The following is an 11,826-nucleotide window of genomic DNA, read 5'->3' as shown; positions in this document are numbered from 1 at the left end:
TCACACAGGACACAGGATAAGACAGGATAAATACTCCAGATATAACAGACTGACCCTAGCCCCCGACACATAAACTACTGCAGCATAAATACTGGAGGCTGAGACAGAAGGGGTCGGGAGACACTGTGGCCCCGTCCGACGATACCCCCGGACAGGGCCAAACAGGCAGGATATTAGCCCACCCACTTTGCCAAAGCACAGCCCCCACACCATTAGAGGGATATCTTCAACCACCAACTTATCATCCTGAGACAAGGCCGAGTATAGCCCACGAAGATCTCCGCTACAGCACAACCCAAGAGGGCGCCAACCCGGACAGGAAGATCACGTCAGTGACTCAACCCACTCAAGTGTCGCACCCCTCCTAGTTATGGCATGGAAGAGCACCAGTAAGCCAGTGACTCAGCCCCTGTAATAGGGTTAGAGGCAGAGAATCCCAGTGGAGAGAGGGGAGCCGGCCAAGCAGAGACAGCAAGGGCGGTTCTTTGCTGGCCTCCCAGCCAAACTGAGCAATCGGTCGGAGAAGGGCCTTGGTCGGGGAGGTGACCAAGAACTTGAAGGTCACTCTGACAGAGCTCCAGAGTTCCTCTGTAGAGATGGGAGAACCTTCCAGAAGGATGACCATCTCTGCAGCACTCCACCAACCAGGCCTTTATAGTAGAGTGGCCAGATGAAGGCACTCCTCAGTAAAAGGCACATGACAGCCCGCTTGGAGTTTGCCAAAAGGCACCTAAAGACTTTCAGACCATGAGAAACAAGATTTTCTGGTCTGATGAAACCAAGATTGAACTCTTTGGCCTGAATGCCAAGTGTCACATCTGGAGGAAACCTAGTACCATCCCTATGGTGAATCATAGTGGTGGCAGCATCATGCTGTGGGGATGTTTTTCAGAAGCAGTGACTGAGAGACTAGTCAGGATCAAGGGAAAGATGAACGGAGCAAAGTACAGAGAGATCCTTGATGAAAATCTGCTCCAGAGCGCTCAGGACCTTCGACTGGGGCGAAGTTTCACCTTCCAACAGGATAACGACAGGGGCGGCAGCGTAGCCTAGTGGTTAGAGCGTTGGACTAGTAACCAAAAGGTTGTAAGTTCAAATCCCCGAGCTGACAAGGTACAAATCTGTCGTTCTGCCCCTGAACAAGGCAGTTAACCCACTGTTCCTAGGCTGTCATTGAAAATAAGAATTTGTTCTTAACTGACTTGCCAAGTTAAATAAAAGTTAAATAAAAACGACCCTAAGCACACAACCAAGACAATGCAGGTGGGCTGTGGCCCAGCCAGAGCCTGGACTTGAACCCGATCGATCGTGTCTGGAGAGACTTGAAAATAGCTGTGCGGCGATGCTCTCAATCCATCTTGACTGAGCTTGAGCGAATCTGCAGAGAATAAAGGGAGGATCTCCACAAATGCAGGTGTCCCAACATAAATGACATTATGTAAATGTAATTTCAGTTTATTTTTTGTCAATTTGAAAATATTCGAAAAACCTGTTTTTGCTTTGTCATTATGGGGTATTGTGTGTAGATTGATGAGAAAGAAATTACAATTTAATCCATTTTAGAATAAGGCGTAACAAAATGTGGGAAAAAGGGGGTTGAATACTTTCCAAATGCACAATTTTTTTAAAATACGTAACACCCCCAGCGCTCCCCAACTCTGCTTGTCAACAGAACAAAAACAATAATGGCCGTGGGGCAGACAGTGGCGCTGTTTCCCATTACTGCAGATTCCATCTTTAGGCTGTTTTGTGATTAATGGTTACCTTGGATACAACCAACTGAAAGTCAGTAGGAATATTTAAAACATTAAAGAACAGAAGTCAAGTAACTAAGAGAGTGTACAGTCGTGGCCAAAAGTTTTGAGAATGACACAAATATTAATTTTCACAAAGTCTGCTGCCTCAGTTTGTATGATGGCAATTTGCATATACTCCAGAATGTTATGAAGAGTGATCAGATGAATTGCAATTAATTGCAAAGTCCCTCTTTGCCATGCAAATGAACTGAATTCCCCCAAAACATTTCCACTGCATTTCAGCCCTGCCACAAAAGGACCAGCTGACATGTCAGTGATTCTCTCGTTAACACAGGTGTGATTGTTGACGAGGACAATGCTGGAGATCACTCTGTCATGCTGATTGAGTTCGAATAACAGACTGGAAGCTTCAAAAGGAGGGTGGTGCTTGGGATCATTGTTCTTCCTCTGTCAATCATGGTTACCTGCAAGGAAACACGTGCCGTCATCATTGCTTTGCACAAAAAGGGCTTCACAGGCAAGGATATTGCTGCCAGTAAGATTGCACCTAAATCAGCTATTTATCGGATCATCAAGAACTTCAAGGAGAACGGTTCAATTGTTGTGAAGAAGGCTGCATTCAGGGTGCCCAAGTAAGTCCAGCAAGCACCAGGACCGTCTCCTAAAGTTGATTCAGCTGCGGGATCGGGGCACCACCAGTACAGAGCTTGCTCAGGAATGGCATCAGGCAGGTGTGAGTGGATCTGCACACACAGTGAGGCGAAGACTTTTGGAGGATGGCCTGGTGTCAAGAAGGGCAGCAAAGAAGCCACTTCTCTCCAGGAAAAACATCAGGGACAGACTGATATTCTGCAAAAGGTACAGGGATTGGACTGCTGAGGACTGGGGTAAAGTCATTTTCTCTGATTCCTTTCCAATTGTTTGGGGCATCTGGATAAAAGCTTGTCCGGAGAAGACAAGGTGAGCGCTACCAACAGTCCTGTGTCATGCCAACAGTAAAGCATCCTGAGACCATTAATGTGTGGGGTTGCTTCTCAGCCAAGGGAGTTGGCTCACTCAGAATTTCCCGAAGAATACAGCCATGAATAAAGAATGGTACCAACACATCCTCCGAGAGCAACTTCTCCCAACCATCCAGGAACAGTTTGGTGATGAACAATGCCTTTTCCAGCATGATGGAGCACCTTGCCATAAGGCAAAAGTGATAACTAAGTGGCTCGGAGAACAAAACATCGATATTTTGGGTCCATGGCCAGGAAACTCCCCAGACCTTAATCCCATTGAGACCTTGTGGTCAATCCTCAAGAGGAGGGTGGACAAACAAAAACCCACAAATTCTGACAAACTCCAATCATTGATTTTGCAAGAATGGGCTGCCATCAGTCAGGATGTGGTCCAGAAGTTAATTGACAGCATGCCAGGGCGGATTGCAGAGGTCTTGAAAAAGAAGGGTGTCAACACTGCAAATATTGACACTTTGCATCAACTTTATGTAATTGTCAATAAAAGCCTTTGACACTTATGAAATGCTTGTAATGATACTTCGGTATTCCATAGTAACATCTGACAAAAATATCTAAAGACAGAGGCAGCAAATTTTGTGAATATTAATATTTGTGTCATTCTCAAAACTTTTGGCCACGGCTGTATGACTCGGGTTTATATGGAATATGAGCTTGATGTCTGTGTCATGAGTCATGATGCTGCCTTAACGTCTAAATCCAGGCTGGCCAGACATGCTGTTACCGATGGCCAAGTACATGTGGGTCCAGTTCCCGGAATAGCTCAGGTTTGATGGAGTAATTAAATATTTTCCACTGATCACATCCTAGCCACGATGTCTATCAGCTTCCCCTACTGCTGACAGATGGCATGAAGAGGCCATGGCCCTGTAGTCTACCGGGTCTCCGATAACAAAACCATCCTCTTGCATACCTTAACTTTTACCTACCTCAATATGTATTGATACCTGTGTTTATTATTTGCTACTTTTTTTCATTAGATCAAATGTATGTACATTTAGTTGACTTTATAGTTGATGTACACTTAAAAAAAAAAAAATGTATGTACACTTTTTTCCCCCCGAACCGTTTTTTCCCCCTCACAGTATCTGCACATGTGCACGGGTTTGCTTCACACTGTTACAGCGTGGTAGCTACGGGACCAAAACAGCAGAGAAGTTGAGCCTTGCGCTTCAGCGCTCTTAGTAGTTGCGGAAATGTATCCACTATGCTGTTTACGTCATATCACTGACTCTACCTGTAACTTTTTTTTGTTTTATGTTGGAATATATGAAGAGCTCAATGCGCCATCAAAGACCAATCTATCTTGTGTGATATGTAGGCTAATGATTGGTCACTTTAGTCAAGACTACTTTCAATCACACCGCCATCTTATTGTGTTGTTTTAAAGCACACTTTTTTTTTTTTTGCAAATGCTTTCTAGTACCTGTGTTAACTGCTTGGAAAGGCAGTGGATTTCTTTACCTGAATGAAAATGTTGCACATTGCAACCACCTCGAAGCATCAACTCTTGAAATCCAAATGGACCAACTATATCTACCCTGATGGATCAATAACAGCTGTGTGCATTTGTGCAGGGGAAGGGGAATCGGTGTTTTCTCTGTCAAATGAGTTGAAAATAAAACAGTTTACAAAAGCCAGACTGACATTATCGTTTCTCCACCCTTTGTTTTTCATGTTTGTAGAGAATATCTTGTAGATGTGTATAGCAAGCCTTTTGAAGTCGATTAGCATACCCCAGGGGGAATAGTTTAATATGAATGTCTCAATTCATTGCACATGAAAAGCTATTCAACGGGGGAAGAGGAGCTCCACTCTCTACCAACTAACCCCCTCCCCAGCCTCCCCTGATGCTCCCTTCCTCTACAGACCTCACGACAATGGAGGAGATCCCTATCCCTCATTTCTACCCTCCCTTTGCCACTAAACAAATAGTTAAGAAACTGGAGACTATTGATACTGTAGGCCTTACAAAGTGTAAAGAAACTGTAAATAATCATTGCAAATTAAAAATGTAAAACATGTTAGTCTCTCAAAATGAAAGACAAAATAAGAAGTACAAGCAATGCATAGTAAAAAATATAATAACATTTGCCTTTAGACAACTAACGCTCACACTTGACCCCCTCTTTTCTTTTTCAGAAATTGACATCTTAATTTTTAGAGGATTTCTGAGATGTTTTGTTCATTCACTTCACAGATCATAAAGTTGTGCAACATTTTTCATTCGTGAAAAACCGTGGGAGAGGAAAATATATTTATAATCCAAGTTGATTACCAATGATAGGAAAGGGAGGTTATAGTAGCCCCTCCTTCTTTGGCCGGATCGGTAGGTGGTACTGAAGGCAGTCGTGGGAAGTGAGGACTCTGGAGTAGGCAAGGGGGGTTGGGTAATGGATCATTCTCGCTAGCTTTGTTTACAAAGCAGAGAGGGGAGGGGCTGGCTGGTTACACAGAGAGGGGGACACTCATTCACCCCGAGACATCCCCTCATCTGTCTATTGTTTTGTAACTATCCCAGAGAGCTTAATTGCTCTTAACTCGGTTTGCATGCACATCCTAAGAGAGTGTGGCACAAACCTGTTGTTTGCTTGTTAATGTTTAATCCTAAAACCTAACAATGTACATCTATCATGGTGGAAATGGAAAATCCAACTGGTTTCCAGATTCTATTCTACACACGGCTTAATCTTGATGGTATAGGGTATGAATCATTCTAGCAAACTCTTGAAAACTATTCTTTCAACCTTTTATTAAAGTTGCTACTGAATTGTATTGTGTTTAAAGATAGATTTCCCCCCCCCAATGGTTGTCCCATAATAAATGTAGTGACATTTGTCAAGAGGTTTTCCTCTTGTGGCAAATGTCATCACGCATAGGAGAGACACAAAGACCAAGGCAGCAGGTTGGCTAGGCAGTCTTACTTTATTTACTCATTATTCCGTTCGTTTTTTTGCTAATAGCACGGTCACAGTGTGTTTAGATCTTCCTGCTGGTTCTTTTCAGCACGACTGAGCCCGCGATTGAGGTCTAAACAGGGGAAAACATATATAAAACATTACTTGAACTGCCTAAATGTCTTTTTTCTTCTCCCCTCTAATATACACCATCTTCTGCAAAGTGCCACTTTTACTTACCTCAATCAGCTTTCCTCCGCTGATTTCAGATGTGTGGTGGTAGTTGGGGAATTTCGTGCTCAGCTTGCCCCCCTCCATTGTAACTGTGGCCTGAAATGGATGGACACAAATTATATTTATTCATACTATAATTTGTTAAACCAACAATCTAGATTCTAGATTACAATACATGCATCTGAGTTCCCCTATCTTAAATTTAACCTATATTTAACTAGGCAAGTCAGTTAAGAACAAACTCTTATTGACGCTGGGACAATTGTGCACCGCCCTACGGGACTCCCAATCACGGCCGGTTGTGATATAGCCTGGATTTGAACCAGGGTGTCTGTAGTGATGGCTCTAGCACTCAGATGCAGTGCCTTAGACCGCTGCGCCACTCGGGAGTCCCCTAGATAATTTTTTACTATAGTGACTATATGAGACTTTTGTCTGAAGTACTATATTACAGAAGCTTACACAACAGACACCAGGATTTAAAAAAAAACGAATTCCTGATCTAAACTGACTGAAAGTTGTATGACACATCATAGAGATTCTTACCTTGAACTTTTTCCCTCCAATAGTCTCCATGTCACATTCCTGGTCAATGACAAACTTGTTGCTGATGGTCTTGTTTGTGGGATAGAGCTGGGACCATGAGAACTCATTGCCGTTCTGCACCACCTCAGTAATGAGCTTGTAGTCACGACCCTTCTCAATGATGTCATCAGGGATGCCTTGGATAACAAGAAAATATGTAGTTAGACTAGGGGTAATGAGGCAATTTTGAATCATATTCTCATGTCTGAGCACTGTTTGAGCACCGTAGTTTTTCTATACTAATACTGCTAATCCCCATTGAATGTGCAGTGATGTGAATACATCCATTTCAATATATTGCATAAAACAATTGAATTCAAGATGTCAAGACAAAGACTAAGGCTTTCATAGGTTTACTATTACTTTATACAGGTGGTTATTAAACTTGAATAAATGTCTTACCAAAGAGCTTGCAGAATTCATCGTATCCTTCCTGGGACTCAGTTTCCCACTTTCCAGCAAAGGCCATGGTGTACAGAAAGCAAAGGAGAGGTAAAGGAGAGGGAGAAGCAGTTCCAAGACCAGCAGGGAAGAGTCAGGTACTGAGTGACAACCTGTCCCTCTTTAAATAGACACGGCAACCATCTCCACCCTTCTTTCACTACAATGGGTACATCACTACGCCATAAACTTTTATGGTGCCATTGGGTATTATGGCGAGTCAGAGAGTTGGTGACCATGGGGTCACTCACCTTTTGCACATAATCTACTACTGTATGTGTGGGGGGGGGGGAAACACCTGATTATTAACAGTATTTCAATACTACATCAATGGCAACATAGAGGTCCAAAATGCCCTCAGAACAGAGGACATGCTTGGACCATACAACCCCTCCTTTAATTTGTTAGTCAACAGTGAATTACATGGTGAGTTTACAGTCTGCCTCAGTCTGGGACCTAAGGCTGCCATACATGACACAGGTTCTGAATCAACAACAGCTTCTCCTTGTCTGTTTAGTTATCCATTCGGAGTGTTGTCATGATCTCTATGACAGCTACAGAACATTACTCTGCATTTTCCACCCTTGACCAAAGATCCTATGATGAGACCAGACATAGAACTTGGCAGCACACAATATCAGCTCATGGAGGACAGTAAGCTCGTTACACCACCGCCAAAACACCAGGGATAATCGTCAGGGGTGGACAGTCTGTTCGAGGACATCGGAAACACACATACACACACCTAGCCTCTGAGACCTTTCCAGAAAATGCACGCCCACAAATTCAGTGTTCCACTTGTACATCAAACTTCCTACGGCTCCTATTTTTAGATGCTACTCAGTGCAAGTCCCAGCACTTGCCAAAAACTATGCAGAAATACACACAACACATTTTTATATCAGCGCGTTTTGAAATTCAAAAGGCATTGGTGAGGAAGCAACACATGCAGGTCAATACCCTTAAAGCCATAAGGGTAAAACCCCACTGCTCGTCCAAGAACCTCTACTAAAGAGTATGCCTTTTCAAAATGCAAGCCACAAGACTGAATACATCTCACACTTTCGCATTTCTTGTAGCTCCAAATCTCGATGTGATTAACTATGAAATTACACTGAGTGTACAAAACATTATGAATACCTGCTCTTTCCAGGACAGACTGACCAGGTGAATGCTATGATCCCTTATTGATGTCACTTGTTAAATCCACTTCAATCAGTGTAGAAGAAGGGGAGGATACAGGTTAAATAAGGATGGAGACAATTGAGATATGGATTGTGTATGTGTGCCATTCAGAGGTTGAATGGGAAAGACAAAATATTGAAGTGCCTTTGAACATGGTATGGTAGTAGGTACCAGGCACACTAGTTTGTGTCAAGAACTGCAACGCTGCTGGATTTTTCACAGTCAACAGTTTCCACGTGCATCAAGAATGGTCCACCACCCAAAGGACATCCAGCCAACTTGACACAAATCTGGTAAGAATTGGAGTCAACGTGGGTGCAACTCAATCCGGTCCAACTCAATATTAGGAAGGTGATCTTAATGTTTTGTACACTCAGTGTATTTTCAGCTAAATTATACAATCCAGTGGATGAGCTATGCAGTGCTTATGGCATGGGCAGAAAGTCACAGTAAATATTGTAGACATGCTTGATGAGATGGTGCCATACGTGTTGACATACTTGAATAACTTACAGTTGAAGTTGGAAGTTTACATACATCTTAGCCAAATACATTTAGACTCAGTTTCACAATTCCTGACATTTAATCATAGTAAAAATTCGCTGTCTTAGGTCAGTTAGGATCACCACTTTATTTTAAGAATGTGAAATGTCATAATAATAGTAGAGATAATGATTCATTTCAGCTTTTATTTATTTCATCACATTCCCAGTGGGTCAGAAGTTTACATACACTCAATTAGTATTTGGTAGCATTGCCTTTAAATTGTTTAACTTGAGTCAAACGTTGTGTGTAGCCTTTCACAAGCTTCCCATAACAAGTTGGGTGAAGTTTGGCCCATTCCTCCTGACAGAGATGGTGCAACTGAGTCAGGTTTGTAGGCCTCCTTGCTCGCACACGCTTTTTCAGTTCTGCCCACAAATGTTCGATAGGATTGAGGTCAGGGCTTTGTGATGGCCACTCCAATACCTTGACTTTGTTGTCCTTAAGCCATTTTGCCACAACTTTGGAAGTCTGCTTGGGGTCATTGTCCATTTGTAAGACCCATTTGTGACCAAGCTTTAACTTCCTGACTGATGTCTTGAGCTGTTGCTTCAATATATCCACATAATTTTCCTACCTCATGATGCCATCTATTTTGTGAAGTGCACCAGTCCCTCCTGCAGCAAAGCACCCCCACAACATGATGCTGCCACCCCTGTGCTTCACGGTTGGGATGGTGTTCTTCAGCTTGCAAGCTTCACCCTTTTCCCTCCAGATATAACGATGGTCATTATGGCCAAACAGTTCTATTTTTGTTTCATCAGACCAGAGGACATTTCTCCAAAAAGTATGATCTTTGTCCCCATGTGCAGTTGCTAACTGTAGTCTGGATTTTTACAGCGGTTTTGGAGCAGTGGCTTCTTCCTTGCTGAGCAGCCTTTTAGGTTATGTCGACATAGGACTCGTTTTACTGTGGATATAGATACTTTTGTACCTGTTTCCTCCAGCATCTTCACAAGATCCTTTGCTGTTGTTCTGGGGTTGATTTGCACTTTTTGCACCAAAGTACATTCATCTCTAGGAGACAGAACGCGTCTTCTTCTTGAGCGGTATGATGGCTGCGTGGTATGATGGCTGCGTCGTCCCATGGTGTTTATACTTGCGTATTATTGTTTGTACAGATTAACATGGTACCTTCAGGCATTTGGAAATAGCTCCCAAGGATGAACCAGACTTGTGGAGATCTACAGTTCTTTTTCTGAGGTCTTGGCTGATTTATTTGGATTTTCCCATGATGTCAAGCAAAAAGGCACTGAGTTTGAAGGTTTTGAAGGTAGGCCTTGAAATACATACACAGGTACACCTCCAATTGACTCAAATGATGTCAATTAGCCTATCAGAAGCTTCTAAAGCCATGACATCATTTTCTGGAATTTTCCAAGCTGTTTAAAGTCACAGTCAACTTATAGTGAATGTAAACTTTTGACCCACTTTGTGATACAGTGAAATAATCTGTCTGTAAACAATTGTTGGAAAAATGACTTGTGTCATGCACAAAGTAGATGTCCAAACCCACTTGCCCAAACTATAGTTTGTTCACAAGAAATTTGTGGAATGTTTTAAAAACGAGTTTTAATGACTCCAACCTAAGTGTATGTAAACTTCCGACTTCGACTGTATGTAATAAGATCCACATTTTTATATCTAGCCTACTGTAGGCTACTATTTTTGATAGTTCATTGAATTACGTAATGCTCATCTAAATGTAAGAAAATGCTCATGTGAAATTCTTAAAAAATTGAAATGAATAAGTAAGTACGTTTATTCAGGTATTGGTTACTCATTGACTCATACTGTATTACCTTTGATTTCATCCCTTGAGTCGTTATTGTACTATGCCAAGAGAACACATAACACTCTTTCATGATTATTTGCTCAACAGTGTCCTTCAGCACAGAGCTAAATCATTTTATTCTCCCCCGAGGGTTGAATCAGTTTGAAGAGTGTAAAACACACTGAAACATCAACTTTTATAGTGCACCATACTACTTAAGTACCCCTTACCAATGACAAATGTCATACAATCTTTCTCTGGCAGAAGTCATTTTTGTAAGGTGGTACTCTCAAAAGGGGTACTACGGTATCTCTTATGGATAATCTCTAATTCACACAAAGGACACACCTGTAACACAAATGCTCTTCCTCAACTGGAAATGTGTTTCAGCTGCCTTGTCAAGTAATACTATTATCTTCCATCCACCCCCATATAATATCCAACGGTATTTCCTGCTGAGATGCTTTGACAGTGCTTTTCAGAGGAACCACCCTAAGCTCAGGTCAAAAGTTCGCTATGAACACATTAGGCCTAGGAGTGTATGCTATAGGCCAAGATCTATATCAGGGGTGTATTTCAGACACTGCTGGTACTGCTTTAAAAATCCTGTAAAGTATCCATTGAATAATATGGATAAGGGATATATAGCAATGCATTATATTTATAGAATTTATCCATTCAGATACACCTTTTATGCAGACGTAAATGGTAGAACTGATATGACCCCTCGTTTTTGGATCCTATCTTTAGAAACTGTGGTATACATAGACCTACTGGTAAGCTTGGTTTCTAAAGGAGACAAATATAATGTGACAATTAAATAGCAATGTGCAATTGTGGCCTAAGACTTAAAGCCTTATAAAGCCTTGCACCAGACCAGTCAGCAATCGTGAAGCTGAAGGCTATGGCAAGGACCAAAGCCATTAATTGCGCTTGTTGTTGTTTTCGTCTACCTCGTCATTTGGACTGCTACTTAGATAGAGCTACAACCGGACGTTACTTTTTCGTAGCAGGTTAGGAGAATTTAAGCAGCAGGTTAAGATAATTCACTTTATATGCATTTACTCTATAATGTGTTCTCTTGCCTCATATGAGACATAATGACACAGTTATACATAGTTTATACTAGTGAGTCACCACCTGACGAATTTGAAGTGACTGATAAGTGTTAAATGCAATGCATTGAGTGTTGCCCAGACAACATGTTTGAAGGATAGGGATAGAACTAGAACCAAAGACAAAAGGTCCAAAATCAATATAGGCATACTGTACATTTTTTAACATCTCTGCTTGAACCTCGCTGATGCTTGAAATACAATACAATATCGCCCCTTGTGGAAAAGGTTCACAGAAGGTTTATTTTTTGCCTGCTACGTTAGGTTAAGGTT

The 11,826-nt window shown here is 42.0% G+C and overlaps 1 protein-coding gene across 1 annotated transcript; it reads right to left on the bottom strand.

Moving 5' to 3' along the window:
* Window positions 1-5,693: 5,693 nt before the first annotated feature.
* fabp6 (fatty acid binding protein 6, ileal (gastrotropin)) lies at window positions 5,694-7,170 on the bottom strand. Its single transcript, XM_038989065.1, has 4 exons — window positions 6,898-7,170; window positions 6,457-6,632; window positions 5,917-6,006; window positions 5,694-5,809 (listed from the first exon to the last, which is right to left on the bottom strand). The coding sequence occupies exons 1-4, from the start codon at window positions 6,962-6,964 to the stop codon at window positions 5,759-5,761; spliced, it is 384 nt and encodes a 127-aa protein (XP_038844993.1). The 5' UTR covers window positions 6,965-7,170; the 3' UTR covers window positions 5,694-5,758.
* Window positions 7,171-11,826: the final 4,656 nt, after the last annotated feature.

This window comes from Salvelinus namaycush, chromosome 3 (assembly GCF_016432855.1).
Source record: "Salvelinus namaycush isolate Seneca chromosome 3, SaNama_1.0, whole genome shotgun sequence".
Lineage (NCBI taxonomy): Eukaryota > Metazoa > Chordata > Actinopteri > Salmoniformes > Salmonidae > Salvelinus > Salvelinus namaycush.
This window is presented reverse-complemented; position numbering and strand designations above follow the sequence as displayed.

Coding starts and splice junctions, on each gene's coding strand:
- fabp6 (XM_038989065.1), bottom strand. CDS start 6,964: ATGGCCTTTGCTGGAAAGTGGGAAACTGAGTCCCAGGAAGGATACGAT. Junction 6,633..6,897: donor TGAATTCTGCAAGCTCTTTG/GTAAGACATTTA, acceptor TTGTTATCCAAG/GCATCCCTGATGACATCATT. Junction 6,007..6,456: donor TTGGAGGGAAAAAGTTCAAG/GTAAGAATCTCT, acceptor CATCCATTTCAG/GCCACAGTTACAATGGAGGG.